Source organism: Oryzias latipes, chromosome 17 (assembly GCF_053564925.1).
Source record: "Oryzias latipes strain Hd-rR chromosome 17, Olatipes_Hd-rR_3.1".
NCBI lineage: Eukaryota > Metazoa > Chordata > Actinopteri > Beloniformes > Adrianichthyidae > Oryzias > Oryzias latipes.
The window spans coordinates 30,592,883-30,612,544 of record NC_136253.1 but is presented as its reverse complement, the minus strand read 5'-3'; the positions used below and the strand labels follow the sequence as shown (position 1 = coordinate 30,612,544).

The following is a 19,662-nucleotide window of genomic DNA, read 5'->3' as shown; positions in this document are numbered from 1 at the left end:
TGATCTCTGCCTGAAAGCAAAGGGTAATAATGTGTAAAATCCAAAGTATTGCGGCAGAAAACATCAATGTAACCTCAGAAACAAATCATGAAGGTGGTAATCCTTAATCTCACTGTGCTTGCAGTTACAGAAAGCAGAGCTGCACTTTTAAACTGTTCTCCAAATGGCACAAAAGATAAAAAGCCCGATGTGAGGGGGTGTAAATGCAGAGCAGGCCTAATATAGATCCATCCAAACCCCTGTGCTTAGACAGGCTGCTCGTCCACTTAAGAAAAGCTGGGCTATCACTGCAACAGACTTAGGGCTCTTGCTGATCAAGGATGATAAAGTGAAATTCCAAGGACACTGATGGAACCTCAGAGGCATGCATACTAGATTTTAAACACTAAAGTTATGAAAAACTGAGATTTTTATGTGTTCAGCTCCCGTTTGTGCAATAAGACAAAATATATTTCTAACGTATAATGACAAAAACACGGAAAACAAATAATTCTGCAGTGAAATTCAGCTAGTTTTAAATACTATACCGGTAAATGGAAATTATCTTCTAAACACTGAAGTTCTTTTTTGTAGATTCAAAATTGTTCATATTTTTACTTTTAAAATCTACAAAATCCAAAGTGATCATTTACTATTAATTAGTATTTTAAAAACAGATACTTAATCATCTAAACATGACTTCCAGTGTTTTTTAGTGCAGTGTCTGAGACGACATGCTTGAGTTCTCTGTTTGACCTGTGAATTTCCCCTTGAAAGAGGTTAACCAGTCACTGAAGTTGGGCTTTAGCAGCTTTCTGGCCAAAGTCGAGACACAGCTGAGTGCATCTCTCTGGTAGAGTGCACAATCCAAGAGTGGATACAGCCTCTAGAGTTGCTGAGTGTCTCTAGCCAAGTAGGATTTTACAAACCTCTATCTGCTGGCTTTCCAGCCTTTAGGCTGGTCTGCTCAGAAGGAAGTGTGTGAGACGGTTTGCGGTTTTCAGTCACTTTGTGTAGCCTACATGTATGTGAACCAGTTTTCAATGTCAAAAAATACAATTTTCTCATACAGACCAGGGTGAGTAGTAGGGTCTGGATCCAGTCTACTTTTAGTTCACTTTAAGCTCACAGTTTGGCCTTAAATATTATGTTTTAATTAATTTGAGATCTAGTGAGTCTATTGTGAGTCACCCATTTGACATTTTATATTAAAGCTGTGAACGGCGTTTTATGGCCCTGCGAGCTGCAGGGAAATGCCACATGTGCAAAAATTCATGTTAACCAGTTACTAGGTGTGTGTAAATTTTGGTGAGTTTTTGGGTATGTGGCGGGGATGAAATTTCTGTTAAAACATGTGGTAAGAAAGAAGAATCTTTTTATTTTTTTTTATTTTTTTATTTTTATTTTTTTATTTATATATATAAAAAAAAAAAAAAAAAAAAAAAAAGAAAGAAGAATCTCTGTGTCCTCACAAGGATTGCAAAAACAATGTAACATGCAGTAAAAAAAAGGTGTTATGCACATTAACATGTGTGCGTGTATATAAATATATATATATATATATACATTCTGTTGTATCCAAATAGAATGGTAGGCAACTGTTTAAGATTTTGCTAACAGGATGAATAAAGTAAAATAATTAATGACATGAAATATGGCTTAACAAGTGAGCAATAAATAATCGTAGCCGTCCTTCTGTATTCGTGCAACACTAATGAAATATGTTTTCTTCTCTCCCCGGGTTGCTTAGAGGTTTAACACAATTTCTTTAATCAGGTAATCAATCACCATTAGATCTGTAAGCCACACCAGCACACAGCAGGCAGATTTGGCCCTTAGCAAAAGCTATGAACCACAAATTGGGGCAGACACACACATGTTAAAGCCCCGTGACTCTGCAGACATTGCCAAAGCTGCTTGCAAAGCAGCATTTTGCTTTCCTCTGTCGACGAGTGGCGGGCACCAAGCTGTCTTACTGACACGTCGCGTTGCAAGAATTTAAAGAGAAAGGGTTCAGCAGAAATGTTTGTGCACTTTGTTCTAGTGTTGTTTATCACTTTGGACACAGCTTGATTAAAATAATCCATTGATTTTACAATAGATCTGTCAGCATGGTGCACATACTGCATATGCAGCAACCTTTGTGTTGAATTTCTAGAGTATTTAACCCAATGCATCCATCCAAGACACTTCGAAAGGACAAAAACACTGCAGTAGTACAATATTAGATTTGTTCCTTTATACACATCACAGCTCAATTGCACACCGTCATTGAAGTGGTATAAAAGACCGAATGAGACCATTTGGTCCAACAGTGGAGTAATCAGAGCGTCACAGAGGTCCTCAGAGATCTTTTATTGAATGCATGACAATGAAGCTTGATTGAAATTGATAATGGCTTTGAAGGCTGAGTCGTTCTTTTCCACTCTCTAATTTGTTCCAAAGTGACCTATGACTTGCAAGGAATTGTCCAAGACAGAGTGATTAGACAGCTGCCAAAAGGGCTTCAGGTTTATATGTACATATGAACACTTTTTTTTATTGAAAGACAGTTGTTTCTTACTGACTGGAGCCTGATGTTTACTGTCATATCAAAATACTGCAGTGGGCTCTGAAAGCTGCTAAAAGAAAGCAGCTGCATGCATGAATTTCACTCGATGTTTGCTGCCTTTGAAAAATAAATGACTGAGCACAAAGCTACTGTATGTGAGAGCAGAGGGGCACTGTGTCATATTCCTGTATCAACACAAAGTCAGCAGATGTGAAAGTGCTGCTGACCTCGTCCATTTTTCTTCCAGGGCCATCAAGGCCACAGCGCCACAACGCTCCAGACCTCATCCAATTGTACAGGGTAAAAGGTGTGGAATCAGGGGTCTCTTCACAGGCCACCAGCTCCCGGACACTTGAGCTCATGAGAGTCAAACGCAGTGTCAGCGTTACCACTAACATGCATCAAAAATCCGCCTCACACATGCCTACAAAACAACATTATCTGTCTGCACACAGACAGCCCAGGCTTGAGAATATATTATCTGCACTGCAACCTTGGAGACAAATTTCTCCTCTGATTGCACATTTTAAAGCATGCCGAATTAAAGGACACACCGCAAATAGAATTCTCAGTGGGGGCGGGGGCTCTGAAACTGGTATTATGAATCATGCAACATGATATTGTTTGATTGAATGCAGAAAGTCCAAATTGGATTTCCACTAACACTTCGTGCCCCCTCCCTGCATAGACACATTTTGATGAAAGATAACTGCATCTCCATTAATCAAAGAGATGGAGCATTTTGATCCCACTCTGAATTAGATTAGACTGCACAATTTTAACAATTTGTTCAAAACACAATGTCAATTATCAACAGGTCATCCAGTTTGATCTTTAGCCCAAGTTAGCCTCAGCAAACAAAAGAAATTCACATGAAATGTCTCATGCCTGCAGAAAAAATGAAGAATATGTCATGTTGTAACAACTTTGGGGAAATCTGTGGCATGCCATAAACACAGCAGCTGTTCTTTGTTGAGCTTAGTGTTATCTCAAGACCGTAGTACTTTATTTCTTCTGCTGATTGAATTTGCTTCCATCAAAGAGTCTAATTATCTTGAACCGCGGTCTAGTCAGACACGCTAATCAATGACAAGAGCATAAGTGACACAAGTTACTTTTCTGCAAGAGGAGAACATTTTCAAAAAATGATTCGGCTCTGTCAAAATGTCTCTGCGGGTTAACTGGAAGTGGGATGTGCTGGTGCTTACTGTTTGTTTGAGATTACAACAGACTCCCGAGGGTGGGGGGATTTGATTCAAAAGGGGAGGAGAAGACTCATCACACAAATATGCCTGCTCCTCTAAAACACCAATAACAGAGCGTCAGAAAAAGAGGTGAAGCAAAAGTCATCCTTTGTTCATTATATTGGAGATGGAATGAGTATTTCCATCTTTTATTGAACTGAAGTGTCTTGGTTTTCCATTGAGCTGTCTCATAGCAGTTCAATTGATGTCAGCAACATAACCTACGAGATTTCATTTCTACCGGCCCAAATCACATGACAACCTAATACCAGAGAATTATTCATAGATTCTTTTAGTGGAACATGAAAAAGCTTTACTTACAAATTCTGACTACAAGTTTAGAGAAATGGCTAGAATACAAACTAAGAATTCCAGAGTGATTGAGTCATTTGTGAAACAGAGAGCTTATTAGGCAGCTACCAGGAAGACTGTGTGTGCTCTGACTCAAAAAAAAAAAAACAACAAAAAAAAGAAAGAAATGGGGCAACACACACCGATTTAGCTCCAAATTTACTGATAATTAATAATCTCTGAGATCAAACGTGCAGTGAGCAGCAATTATACCAGGGCGGTGGTGATTAGAATAGCATGCTTTATGATCAATAGAGTCTGGGCTTCTCTAAATGCGAATGGAGCCCTGCTTTACTGATGCTCGTGACATTCAGAGCACATTTTTCTCACAGGAGCCTAAAGCTTGATGGGTAGAATGTAAATGAAAAACAATAAAAAGCGCAGCGGGTCAAGATCCCAAATAATAAAACAAGCTTTGGAATCAGCTATGAAAAATGTGGATTTAGAAAATAAATTATGCATGACAGGAGTTATCTAGATTTGTTTGCACTCCTATTTTATTGCATTTTTGTTTGAAATGGATCATGTAGATGTGAAACATGGTGTTATATAGATGTATAGAATAGAGTAGAATAAAGGAGAATGGAATAGATCTTTATTTAACATTGCCAAATGTATATTGACATTAAACATGCTTTCTGTTCAATGCAACACTCATATTTTAAACAACCCATGGCAAAAACGTTCAACTAAAAATAATAAATAATTCTTAAAATATACATAACAGGTGCATTATCCCGTAACTAGTAACAGAAAATGTATTTTATTTTTTGTCGTTTAAAAACCAGGTTGTCCAAATATTATGTGCTAAAACTGTTAAAACCAGAAACCAATAAATGAAGAACAGCCTAATCAGAGTACTAAGTCAGAGTACTTTCCACATTTTGAAGATGGTATTTCTAAATGAAAGTGGTAGTTGACACCAGTATTTTTGCCCCAACCGAGCACGAGAGCAATAAAAAAGAAAAACACTGCAAATTCCTAGATGAGAGCTTCCTTTGCTGAACACTGAAATTGGCTGTGTCACCAGCAGGGAGAGACAGAGAGATGGCCGGGCTCGCTTTGTTTTTGTGGGACTGGATGGGAGGGAGCAGCAGCCTCAGTACCAGGCAGCGCGCTCCCACAGTTCGGGCTGGGCGCACGGAGGAGGAGGCTGCTCTACATGCTGCTGCTCCTGCCTTTTGTGTCGTACAGGGATCGTTTTCGAGGCCACTCCTGAGCCACTGGGATATTTCTTCTTCTTCTTCTTTTTCTTTTTTTTACACCTCCTCCTCTTTTTTGTTTTGCTTTTCTGTCGCCGGTTCCGAAGCGGGGACGTAAGCGGACGCACCATGCACGCGCCTCACGAGAGCAGCGGTCCGCTGCTGCTGCTGCTGCTGGTCTTGGCAGGGCTGCAGGTAAATCAGCGAGCGGGACTTTCTCTGGACACTTCACGCGTCTTCGGCTCAGTCGGTGCCGACGCGGTTTGCGGAGTTTGCGGTGCTCGTGACTCCGAACACTTTACGCAGTTAAAACACCACCGCGCCTGACGTGACGGTACAGTCAGATGACAGGGGTGGTAATTAACGTAAAGGCTCTCATTAGACGCTGGAAACGAGCGGATTCGACTTAATTAATTCTGTCAAGAGAATTCAAATTTGCATCGAGAATATTCAATTTGTTTCTGCGTCTTAGTTTTTCTTTTTCTTCCTCTGGAAAGCTGACAGACCCAGGCCTGGATTAACCTAGATATTTTATTTTAAAAACACTTCTGTAGATTGCTGCAGTATAATGCTCCAGTCCCCTGGCGAGTTAATTGTCTTTCTAACGGAAGTCGTTAGGAGCAACAATGTAAAGCAGACTGGAACAAATGATCCCAGTAATGCAGTTTTTACAAAGTATAGCAGAAAGTTATCACAAATACAAGGATGGTTAGAAGATGGGATGGGATTCTTTAAAGCAAAATGTAAAGATGTGTGTTTTAGATATAAAAACCACCCAGCTTAATTAGTGGGAAGATTTATTTCTACCACTTGTTTATTTTGTTTTATTATTAAAAAGGATGAACTAAGTTTCTCACCGTGGCGTGGACTGGTGTGGGTTGGTTTGTGACCGTTGTGAGTTTCAGCTCTGCTCCTCCCCCAGTCTGCAAGCATTTAAATTCCTCTGATTAAGAAAGGCAAGTGGCACGGATACCCACAATGCTCTTTTTCAGCAGGACTCCTCTCATTTTACATTCTTTTAAGGGAGCATGCAGGGGAAATAAGAGCAGACCTCTGTTCGTAAAGAAGCTGAATCAATGCTGGGGTTGTGCATGGAGTACATTTGGATAGGGCCACATGTTCTCTACAGTTATGCATTTTTATAATCTTCCTTTTGTGCCAAATCCACATTCAATGTATATGTTTTTGCATTCATAAGAAACAAAAGCTTAATTGGTGGTTCTTTAGAATAAAAGTAAAAGTGTTAAGTCTTTATCTGCAGCCTCTTTTGGAACAAATGCTGCAGTCTTTGTATGTTTATTCAGACATTCACACATGCATGTTTGTTTCCTGTTCAGCAGCTCCTTACTGAGCATCCACTGTTTTTAGTCTGTGGTTCCTGAACTTCAAAGCGAGAAGTGTTTGTTCGGAGCACTGTGCTGATCTGAGTGCCTGGACTGCCCCTCCGTGCTTTGGCCTAAACTCTGGCACAAATGGGGCTTGTTCTTGCCTAGCCATGCTTTTTGCTTAATGCTTAACCCTTTTGGCCTCATTATCCTAATTGCGGCCCCTGTTATAAAAACAACAGATGCTTTTGTACAACAGAGGGGACCTCGGAACGCGAACTGAGGGGTTTCTGAGGCAACAGCGTGCATTCTTGAAGGTTGATTTATGAGACATTGTTGCCCTCCTTCCCCTCCCCTCCCCCCCCCCCCCCCCCATCACAGAGTGCAGCAGAGAGCAGGGGAGCCCCGCCATGCAGACCAGGTTTCTCTGAAGGTCTATACACTGTCATGATTCCAGACATCACAGAGAAGGGACAACCTCTTTTCAATGGTGAGTGGGCAAATTTGCCTTGTTCCTGTGCCATGCAGGATGCTGGTCATGTCTGTGTTCGATTGAGTGTGTACGTTTTTGTCGGCATGCAAATCATTTGAGTGCCTTCCTACATGATGCAGTTCAGGGGGAGGATCGGAACAAGCTTGACATATTTAAACAATTAGCTTCAGTGCAGTTCTGCGGTGTTCCGACCGTGTAGCTCGCCTTGTAAACAATGAAAAAGTCTTTCTTCTGTCTATTTAACATGCACTATTTGCACTTTTTTTATTTTATTTACAAGCCTTTCTGGCTCTTATTTTGCTGCAATTTAATTTTACTTTATGCTTATGTGATTAAACATATTAGTTAATAATAAAAATAGCAGTTGCCAAAACAATTGTTTTGTTGTAGTTCAGAGGGTAAGACACATGGTCTGTCAATCAAATAGTTGGGGTTTGAATTCCCTGGTCTGATAATCTCTGTTTCTGTGGGTAAGAAATGTAAGACCAGATTCAGAGGAATATTTGTGTTCTTAAAAGACCCATTCCAATGAAAACTCTACCTTTGGTGTTTTTAAAATGTTTTTGTAGCAGCTTTTCTCATGATGGAGGACATACTCAAAAAATTATGATTTAAAATGCGTTTCTGATGATTTCTTTATCAAGATTTGTGTGAATCAAAAGTAGATAAAAAAGTGTTGTTGGCAAAAGCCTGTAGCTATGACGCAGCTGCTACAGTCGGCAGGGCACAAGGTCCCTGCTCCGCTCCATTCAGCTTCATTCACTTGTACACGACTAGATCTGTGTACGTCTTCTGTTTCAGAGCTGGAAAGCTCCGATATTGATAGCCATTTTTGTTGAACTGGTAAGGTGAGAGTGTAAACAAAGTGATCGTGGCAAATGAGAGACTCAGAGGTGAATTTCTGATTAACTACTACTGCTCTATCGCTGCTTATCATAATTAAAAGACCAATGGGAACACTTTTACAATAGATTAAAATATGACTGCCTCTTAAAAAATGCCTCTTAAAAAATGCCTCTTAAAAAATATTTAAAGCAATGTTTTAGTTTTGTATGATGCACATATGGTTATTTCTTTGTAGATTTTGATGTCAGGGTAGAATCATCATTGCAACTTTATATCAAAATTGAAGTTAACATTTGATTGGCTGCCTGCCTTTTTTATCACCTTGCTTGTAATTTGATATTGGAAAAAGAAAACGCAGCATCCTTGGAATGGTACACAAGTCTGCAAGTGGTAATAAAAAGAGGAATATCTCGCCAAAGTGTCATCTGGAGCGTTGGAGCCTTTAGGTCATCAGGACCACAGTGCATTCACACCTGTGTTGGATTTCACAGTGCAGGTCTAAAACTTGCACGCTGCTGTTGATGTGAGTCAGAAAACAGGAGGGGAGATGGCAGTGACAAGCTGAAAAAAAAAAGAAGAAGCAAAAGGAGAGTGACGAGAGTGGTTAGGAGGGTGGGTATTGCTTTCAGTGGGTTCTACCATGTGCACCAGTTTCCGTTTGATCCTGCAGGTGATGGATTTCCCTGTGGTGGCTTGTGGATGAGCCGTGACCAGCGCTAATCAGGTCCTCTTTTGTTTGCCCCCGCACTAGCCCCTTTTCTGCTTTCCCCTCCCCCAGCGAGTTGTTGCTAAGAGGAGATTTCCTTGACGGAGAGGGACACTCCTGTGTCATTGTGATGCAGCGGGCTCAGTAGTGTGGGATGATCTTAATGAAACGACATTCTCTAATGAGAGTGTCCTGTGGTGCGTTTTCAAAGACAAAGCCCCCACACTGTGAGGAGTGGTTTTGAAAGTTTCCCTGCTTTGCTTTCACCCTGCTGTTTTGGGATATTGTTTCTGACCAATAACTGAAAGCTTTTTTTTTTAAATAATTGTTAGGTCATGCCTCTTTAGCCACATGCAGCAGGGTACCTCTTGTTTCCTGGCATTACGTTAGCTTCGTCATTTTTGTCCTGAAGTCGGGAATGACTAAGACTAATGAAATCATGTTTCCTACAGCCACAATATGCAAAATTAGTTACACAAGTGATGGTTTAATTCAATTTCAAAGGGTATAGATTTTTGCTTGAGTCATTTATAAGTGGTCATCTACAAGCCATTGGTTCAATGGGCTTCTTTGAAACAGGATAAGCCTTAGAAGCTGAAATACCATCACCAGATTGTGTCAGGTGTCAGTAACAGTACTCCTCTGTTCATATTATATTGCATTTGACCCTGGATACATTTTAGACACAGCAGAGCTGAGTCTACTCTGATGTCTTCCTTATTTCCAACCACTTAAAAACTCCACGTCCATACTGAGGTTCTACATCCTTTTGTAAAGATCTGAAACCCCCCCCCTCAAAACTGCAGTCACACGCTCACCACATCCTTTCACCATTTTTTTGGGGATGCAGTAATAGTTTGTAATAATCATCCCTGACTAGATGATGAGGAGACATTTTATAAAATGTATTGGAAATAGCCTCTGTCACTGTACAGAGTGACAGATGGTACAGGTGGATGTGGTAACATAGAGGGAGACATAATTAGACAGATGGAAATTAAGATTTATTTAGAAAACAGGGAAAACTCAAATACCTTTGTAGTCATGAAATTGATTTTTATGATTTTTTTTCTTCGTCAGTATTGACTTAAAAGCCTTTTACTAGTTTAGAGCTTCCGGGTTTTCTTATGGGGCTGCTAAGCCTATTCTTTATAGAAAAAAAAAAAACAGGGTTATGTAGATGTCATGAGTAGAAGTAAAAATATATATTTTTTAAGATAAAAGATGCTAGTGTGGATGTAACTGTCAAATGACAGCCTTTCTTCTTGTCTTTGATCAACAGAATGTCTGTTACAAGGAATGTAAGGTTCGGCAATGATAGTAGTTGTTTATGTGTTCCTTATTTCTTATGTGCAGCATCAAGACATACTGTGAATTTGAGAATATCAGTTATGGATGGAGTCTAGGTGCTGTGAACAAAAGTTTGAAACGCTAAAGTAGCACGTTACGCTCGTCGGCTTTCATCCGATTATACTTTTCAAATGTAATTTTGGACGTTTCAGCGTGAGAACTTTGCTCCAGTGGTCCGTCAAAGGGAGGCTGAGCTCATTGTTTGTAGAAGTAAAATCTCGTCTCCCTTTTGAGGTCACTTGGAATTGCTTTTAAAGAACATTTGCCCTGTCCCGATGCTAAGTAAAGATAGGTGACCCGACTTGGTTATTTATTACTAGCACATCAAACAGATGAAAAGAGCTAAGGTCGGTAAACATTTCATGCCGCTTGATGCTATGGCATTGAATTTGTCTAATAAAACCACTTGTTTTACAAGTTTTCTTTCAGCTTCTGATGTGATTGAGTTATGGAGGGGGGGGGGGGGGGGGGTCATCGCTGGGTGTCAAATGGAATGTCAGAGGCTCTAAAAAGTAGACACACGTTGTTCCATTGTTTTTCTTTTCTTGCTTGATGAAACCTTTTAAGCAGAATGGCAAAGTGATTCTGTCGGAGCATTATTCAGCAGGGTTTCCCTCCCTAAAAACTGGGTTAATGAAAAGCCCAAAAGCTTAATTGAGCTTAATACACTTTCTTATTCCGCTGTTCTACCATCTCCACCCCCAACCTTCTTTGCTGCTTTCATTTTTTCTTTCCTCCACCCCCCCCCCCCCGTGCAGACTTTTATTTGGTTTTCTGATAATTATGTGAACTGCAATGATGAAAATGAAGAATACCGATAGCTTTGGCTTTTGTTCAAGAGCTTTGCATGGGAGGGCGACAAGAGGGTCCCAGTGAGCCTTCTGTCTAAATGAGCTGTGCGGGGGTGTTGATTTACAGTTGTCCAGTTTAATAATATGATTGTAGCAATTAGTGTCAGCGTCTGTAGTGTGAGCACCAAACAGAAAAGCTCTATCATGCTTAGATCTGTTTTTCTAGGTTGTTGGCAAATCCTTTCATGCTTTTTTGCTAAAAAAATAAATGAAATAATTGCACTTACTTTTTTGCTGGCCCCCCCCCCCTTTTAACATTCTGATTGGCTTGAATCCAGCTGGGGCCGCTCACGTGTGTTTTTAAGGGGCCTCACCATTTGGTGAGATGTGACCCCGCTCGACCTTCTCTTGTAAACCGGGGCAAGTGTGCACCAACATACTCAACCTTTTTTCCCTGCTCTGAGATTGAGAGTAACGGTGGTGGGGGTTTCCTGGTGGGATATAGATGACTGAGAACAACCACAAAGGTCCTGTCACATTACCAGGGAGGCCCAGAGACACGGCCCCTTTACAGTATCTGGGCTTTAGGAGTTTTCCTCAACAAATTCTGAAAGTCAGATGATTTTTGGCACTCTGCCTATCGGGGTTTAAATATTTGTCCTTGCTGCCAATTTTCTTCTGAATAGGACATCTGAAGGTGCTTTAGAGCTCTTGCGCTGTACACGAGCCGTTTAAGAGCAACCAGAGACGCCGAAGCTCTTCAGCTGTTACACATTTGACATATTTTTTCTCCATTAGTAACACCCTGGTCATCTCCCTCTGCTCCAACTATCTTATAAAGTAATGCAGTAGTTGAAGTATAACTTTGTTTGAAAGAGCTCTGTAACCCCCCCCATCCCCCTGTTTTCTTTCTGAAAGTGGATCAATGAATTCAGGGTCTTTGTTTGCAGAGATCAATATGTTGTAATGAAGGCTGCGCTCCAGTTCCCAGCTAAGGCATTACCGGGGGGGTTGGGGGTTGAATTTGTTTTATTCTTTATTGTAACACCCCTACATAAATTTGATTTTTATCTCACAGTCACTCTCAGCTTTTACTGTTCTTCTTTTTTTTTTCTTTCTTTCATTTTTTGGAGGGATGGGGGGGTGTGGGTTGGGGGAGGTGTGGGGGGAGCGTGGTGGCCTAGATAACCACCACATATTGTGACAACAGATTGAGTCTTGGCAGTATGCTGATTTGGAAAGAAACATTTTTGCGTGTTATTTGCAGTTTACCAGTGATTCACAGTTAGTTTGTTAAGACAAGATTTTTCTTTTTACAGTTATAAGACACAGGAAAAATGAAATCTGTTTGATAATGTGAGTATGTCAAGGCAAAGGTTGCATGAAAAGGTTATAGAATAAGCAGTCTATAAACCTTTTACAGTTGGTTAACTAGTAAAATTGAAAAAACAACAACAAAACTGTTGTGGAATTCCTTCGTTTTGCTAAACAATAATTTCTAAAAAAAAAAAGAAAGAAAAAAAACCAAAAAGACAGACTTTGGCGTCACAATGTCTTTCACCTCTGACATGTCCCTTTTGTCAGCAACAGACTGCGCCTTTTGCCACTTCGTCATTGGGTACACACACACGGACTGATGGTGTAAGTTGGGTATATGTCCTTGGCATATAATTAGCTTGCTCTGCTCAGAGAGCTCTTGATGGCCGCGGACAGGTATTGGTAACACCGACTTCCCCCACCAGCTGCCTCTGTCAACACTGGCTTCTCCTGAAAAATCATCAGTCAGCTCAGGTCCTCTGGTCTGACTGAAACTGCTGAGCTGACATTATAATTTTTCTTTCACATTACTGAATGGGACCACTTCAAAGGGCAATGTTTACAACGATGCTTTGAAAAGAAAAAGTAGCAACTTTTACACCTTCGTCTGTACACAGTCAAATCTAGATTTAGGTTTATTCATCGTTTGGTTTTAGATCCCGCCTGCTTTTCTGTTTTTGATGCTCCAAAGACAAGGGTTTAAAAACTGATGTGTGTATTCATCTAGTGACATAGATTTATTTATTCATGTAACATCACACTGCGATCATCTGTTTTTAAAAAGCGTTTGCAGTGGCAGAGCAGGGAGCTGGTGGAGCAAACAAAAAGCTTGTAGTTGTGGCGTAGAAGGTTTTTGTTTGCTCCTGAATTATCGCATTTTCAATAAAGAATTACTTAGAAATGTAATTTTAAGCTTACTTTTCTTCATACATGTCCTCAACAAGGTGCTACAGCAATGACACCCTCACCCCCGTTTGCTGATGGTTTTAGCATCAAAGGAATTTGGAGTATTCTTGTTGACTGTGTCGTGTCAGCGTCATCAGTTCTGGCTGCTTTGTTTAATGTGAAGAGCTCCTCCAAAGTGCAAATGATGACCCTACTATATAATGAGGCCATACAGAAATAGCTCTGTTGGCCTGACTCTTCTGCATAGGCTTCCATATAACTAGGAGAGAGTTCTTTTTCACAAGTGAAATGTTAGAACCAGTGAGGAAAAAGAAATGCCAGCTTGCAACTAGAAGACAATGCATCAGCACTGTGGAGTGAATTGTTTGCTTTTCCATGGACTGATTTGTGGATTTTAGCACCATTTTCTTACAGCAGAACAGTCGTTTTTTTGTCTGGCAAAGCAAACAAAACCTTTTAACAAATGCTGCCTTTACAAAGTAAGCTCTGTTGTGTTTCTTAGCTGCTTACTGCAGACTAGCCTTGCTTTATTTTGCCCAGGATCTCTTCGAACCCTGCTTGGTTTTTGCATTAAGCTACACGGGTGTATAGAGAGCTCTCTCCTCTCGTGTAAAATTGGCAGGCATGTGAAAGGGAGCCACTCCCATTCCCCTACTGCTTTCTCTCCCGCTCTCGTTAAATCTTTTGTCCATGTGGCAATACATTCAGCTTCGGCTCCTTTTCTCTGTTTCAAGCAGAAAGGCCTGCCCAGATGCAGGCCGAACAGCGCTACCTGTCTCCCTTAGCTTTGAACGATAGACCGTCTTTGTGTGTAGCGTGAGACAAGCAAGCCAATTCTCAAATGAATGTATTAATGGGGGCCACTTTCTGCAAGTGTTGCAAATAGAGCAGCTTTAGCCGTAACCCTTTTTTTCTATGTACAAGTGACGGGCATCGTTCTGTTTCCAAACCACATGCTGTGCTCAAGAGTTTACACAAATTTGCATGCTATTATTCCTCTGACAACACGAGAGAAATTTGAAGCAGGGACACATTAATTGGCCCAGATTCTGTAACTGTGTTCACAAAGGGCAATATCCTGCCTGTGAAGAGACATCTACCTCCTGGAAGCCACGTCAACTATCGTGTTCCGGCGCAGGCTTCAATTTCAATGCTCCAGCGCTTTCCTAGGCGCCTGCCTCTGATGGGTTGCTAGGATGAATCTCCTGACATTCTCTTAGCAACCTTCTTTGATCCCGCCCTCCTTCACCTCTGCCACTCCCTTCCATGCCGTCCCTTCCCCCTCTTCCTCATGAGATGGAAAAGCTTGCTCCACTCCATACTCCATGATTGATGTACTATAATTGAGCAATGAAAAGACAGTGTCGCAGCAACCAGGTTTTTTTTTCTTTTTCCTAATTTTTTAAGTACAATTTACTTTTTTGCTGTCACTTGATGAGATTTGATGGCTTTGTGTTGCTTGGGAAAAGCAGTTTCAGTTGTCTGGATATAGCTCAAATAGAAATCCTCCCTTTTTGTTGTCATAAATGAAAGGTGGTACCTCATCAAGTTAGCATATGTCACGCAACAAAGGACTCATCTCAAGTGATTTACAGCTGTTAAGGCCTCGCTGACACCAGTGCCGCCATCACCGTGGATATTATAATTGACCTGCAGCAATTTCTAACCCTCCATCGAAGTGCACACTCTGTAACAGTGTGAACAACGTATTGCTTTGTGGTCAGCACTGTCTGAGTTTATATGGAGTCGTCCTCTGTCGATATTTACTGAGGGTTTAAAACCGTGCAGCATTTTATTTTCTATAGCATCGCCATGGCAGCAGATCAAGATAAGGTTAGATTTATAAAAAAGAAGGTGTAGCTGCTGTAAACTGGAGTTCTGTTGCGTTCCAAAACTTTTTTTATATTGGATGCCCAAAGATTCTTTATGTGAGTGAATGGATGCAGACCTCATGGGATACCAGTTTTAATGTGCTTTTAATTGGAGGTTCTCTCGACAAGGGCTTTCTGACTAGTACTTTCATCAAAATGAACAGGAGTGTTCATGCAGTTAAGTGGCTTTATTATGATAAGTGGCTAAGAGATTAAAAAAAAAAAAAAATTAAAAAATCAAGGTTTCATCCCAGAGTGGGCTCTGATAAATTCTCTTATTTCTAATTTATCCAATCCAGGAAAATTGACAGCCTCTTTAGTGTTTTAAAATATTTTCATTTTAGCTATTAGTTTGTTCCGAGTCCTTGATGTCTTTAAGTGTATTTATTCTAGATAACTAGTGTTTATATTTTGCTTTGGTTTGCAGGAAAAACCCCAGTTTGGCTGTAATAAAATTAGGAGTCCTATTTGTATTGGCATTTGGTTTCCCCCCAGCTACATGACTGAGTTAAAACCAATAATCATTGATAACTTTGAAATGTCCTCCCCACGTGGCAGGGTCTGTGCTTCATTTGGAATAGGAAGAAATGTCTTGCATTAATATGCTTTAATGAATGCTAATTTCTTCTAGAATTCTAAATTGAAATGAGTCAGAAATGAGGCCCCTTGGTAATGATTGGGTTGGCTAAATGCATTTGTTTTTGATATGCTTTTCCCAAATTAAGATTATGTTCATTAGGATAAAAAATTAGCTTTTTTGTGTAAATCTGTTAACAAATGTGTTACTTTTTCTACTGTCAATTAATTCTGGCATACATTATAAGTTTTTAGTATTTTTTAACAACACTACTTTTAAAGCAATGATATTATTTTAAACTTCCCAAACTTCCCTTTCTAACTTCCCTTTAACCTTTGTGCTATCTTAGATGACCCCGCCCTTACATTGACGTGTTCTCCCTACCATGAAAAACGTGGATAAAGGTGGAAAGATTTAATGTAATCCATGGACACCAGTGAAGATCACAAATCATTTAAGAAAAAAGGTTCAGCGCACTGTCTAGTGGGTCTAGATGACCCAACTCCCAATGTTAAAGTGTCTAGGATAGCACAAGGGTTAAATGTGACTTGCCTTTTCTTGGTTGGGTGTCTATTTTATTTGATTCTGTGACAAACTTGTTTTCCAAGTTAGTTAAAAAGAAACAAGCAACATTTTGACCTGAAAATAGTCTTTCTGCTGTTGCTGTGCATACCTGTATTTTAGAGCAGATGGATAGTTTCTAATGTAATTTGATTACCGGTAACTCTGCATTCTTATTTCTAAAAACAAGACACTCAACCTAATGTAAGTCTGGTGTCAACTCTTCACTCCTACACTAAGTGATCTAAGCATTGTGACCTTTGTAGACGATGAGCTTCATTCGGCTGACTCAAAGAGTTTAGAATAACGGCCTCAACCATTAATTCATGGCATTGCTAACCATATGAGGACTATGAGCCAAGGGTATTGACCTTTCATGCTTGTCACTAGTGATAGAGGGAGCCAGACCCAGGAGTAAAATGAATTGCGCTTATTAAGGAGCTGGACTTTGAATCAAACCCAGGGGGCAACTTTACTTTTGGTCTTTTTTTCCAATTCCAATAAGTACTTTTCAACCGCGTTTGACCAACTTCTCAGGAGAACACAATGCTCTGCTCTAATCACATCTCCTGAAATATTTTGGGAGAGATCAGTGTGTAATGTACAAACAGCCAGCAGGATGAAAACATTAATTTTCATTCAAAAAAACCTTTAAGTAAACATTTATCCCTCTGCAGACCAGCTGCATAGACAAGGTTGAAGTATAACATGTTTTTTTTAGTAAGGTTATTAAGCAATCTTTGGATTTTTATTTACAAATGCCACTAAATTAAAAGAGAATGCATATCATAACCATTCAGCATCTACTGGGATGTTAACCAAACTAATAGGTTGGTTAGATTTTGGTTAAAGCTAGTGGTCATTTTAGACGGAAGAACAGACTTTGTGACCAACCTGAGAAGAAAACATAGAGATGGAAGAGACTCAGTAAGGAAGCTAAAACAGGCTATTATGTCTTCAATAGTTTTTTTATAGTGTTGGTTAGAGGAAGTACTCTATTTTTCCACACAGCAAACACTGAACACTATTCCAGAGGAAGCACAAGAGGAACCATCCATGACGTAACTGTAAAGCGATTTGTAATGAATACCCACGTGTGTACGATGTGTTTATTAACAAAAAGTCCATCAGTACAACAGTGAGACGCCTCGTTTGAAAGTCTCTCAATGTGTACCCTAAAAGCATAAAACATATTCAAGGACTGGAGTTTAAGCTTGATTATTGGAAGTATGTGCCAGAGAAGCTTAAAAAAATGTGAAGAGTGAACTGCTGATCGGCCTTTGCCTCACTCAAGCAGACGCAAACTGAAAGTCCTTGGAGGAAGGTTGTCTTTGCTGGAGCTTGCTTGTTCCCAGTTACTCTAAAGGATTTACTGGAATCATTTGGTGCCAAAATACCTAATGTTTGTTGGCATGTTTTCATTTGGACTACTTCAAAATTTAGTGTTTCCAGCCAAAAATCCAGAAAAAAAGGTACTGCCAATGATGTTGTTCCACAGACACTTCCTTTGAAACTTTTGGTCTTTCTTGGTGTTCAGATTCATTTGTGTCTTAGAAGCTGTAAGACACTGGAAGACTGCAGAACAAACTCAAACTGATTAAAATTAAACATGTGAGGGAAGTTGGATGTACTTTTGAGAAATCAAATACTAGTTGATTGAGCACATTTTATTTCAGCATTGCCCTCCCTCATAGCTCCCACACTGGAAATCCTTGTGGGACACATGCATTTATATAGGCTCAACGCAGAATGCATTTTTCCAACTCCATTTCTGTGTTCTTAATCACGCTTGGTCCCTTATGGCATGCAACTAAAACCTTTTTTATTGACTCTGGAGAAGCTTATCACTGCCTGATACACTGTTAGTACATAGGGCCTCAATTCCATCCCAGTGGAAACAAAAATTTGATGAAAAGAGAGAAGTTGTATCATAACTGTGTTGGAGTCATTACACAACCTTTCCAGTTCAAAATTTTACATTTCCTCCTTTATTATATGTTCCTCAGATATTACAAATGGGTTTTGCAGTGCTCACATTTACAAGGCAACCAAGAAAGTAAGGACATAAAATAGTGATTTGAAGCTTATAGACGATAAATAAAAAGCGTTTTGTCACAAGCTAAGAGAATGTTGTAACGTGGTAGAAGTGTGTATTGTGTACTGTGTGTTGGGGGACCTCATTATATTTTATTTATGAACTGCCATTTCATAAAAATGAACAGTTTGCACACTTTGAATTATCTTAGCATGTGGGTCACAGGGGTGGTTAAGTGGATATTTAAAGCTGAAAACTGTAGTTTCGGAATACTTGTAACCTGACTTTTACCTTAAATGACATCTTATGCTAAGAATGAGTATCAAATTAAGTGAAAATACACGTTTAAGCTAAATAATGTGCTTATTTCTTAAAGAAATTATAGAAAGTAATACAAAACATAAAAGTCATACTGCCTTTTTCTGTTTCCTCTCCTGGTATAATTTTTTCTATTTTAGCTCTGTTGCCTTTTTGCATTCAATCTTTAAAATAAAGTATGAAGTTTGACCTATATTCAGTTATAGTATAGACATGATTCTCTGCTATTTCTATTTTTGTGATGGTCTACAATTCTACAAAATTCCTGATAAAGATAATTTCGAATTTCATTCTATTTTTTTGTCTTGCAGCTCAGAAAATCTAAAAAAAGGCAATCAAACTATGAAAGCGCGTTATCAAATACATGACTCATTACAACAGCATCCTTTGTGCTTTCATTTGGTTGCACTTGAAGGTAAAACGACTCGGAGAATGTTGATTTGTATGCAAAGTTCAGTCTGATGCTGCTCTGCTGCTGTGTACATAAGTGGAAGGAACAAAGGCGGCGATAGTTTCCTACAGCGTGTTTTATTATAGGGGCTTTGTTCTGCACCCCTAAACTCTATTTACAAAAAAATTCTATACCACCTATAGCTTCTTATACTGGGGTTGTTTTGTTGTGTAAAACTAAATTATTGACTTTGTACAGGCAGCATACCTTACTGAGGTCTGTAAGGTAAGTATGTACCTTCAAAAGCAAAGATGGTTGTTGGAGTTGACAATCAGAAACTTTGTCTTAAACCGTTTGGACACCTGAGCCTAGTAATCCTGACAGATTAGAGATTTTGAAATTGGCTTTTTATTGTTACATTGTAAACAAAATTTTTCTTTCTTTCTTAGAATTTTCAATAATTTATTGAACTTGAAACAATGTAAAGAAAACACACAAAAAGAAAACAAGGATTTATCATGTTAGAAAAAACTTTTAGAGAAAGAGTGTTTTGAACGATTTGTTAAAATATCAACCATTGGGGTTGCATGACAACATTACGTCAGGGTTTAAAGTGGCCGAGCCATCCGGAGTGCACACACGGCTTATCTTTGTAGTCAATCTTATTAGATAAATGGCATAAAGAAACTGTGGTAAACCCATTTCAGTGTTTTTCCTGCTGTCCCACCAAGAATGTGTCGTCAGTCAGAGCTAAGGTCAAAAGAGACAATCGCGCCTTTGTTCTGGGTTTATCAGGCTTTTTTTTGTGCGTGTGTAGAGTGACTGTCGTGGTCAACACTGGCACACAT

At 39.6% G+C, this 19,662-nt stretch overlaps 1 protein-coding gene across 1 annotated transcript in view; it reads left to right on the top strand.

The window, feature by feature from the left end:
* Nucleotides 1–5,415: 5,415 nt before the first annotated feature.
* cdh2 (cadherin 2, type 1, N-cadherin (neuronal)) overlaps nt 5,416–19,662 on the top strand; it is a 59,437-nt gene continuing 45,190 nt past the window's right edge. The window contains 2 exon segments of the mRNA NM_001305400.1: nt 5,416–5,522; nt 7,034–7,142. Coding sequence (NP_001292329.1) covers nt 5,457–5,522; nt 7,034–7,142 — 175 coding nt within the window. The 5' untranslated portion in view covers nt 5,416–5,456.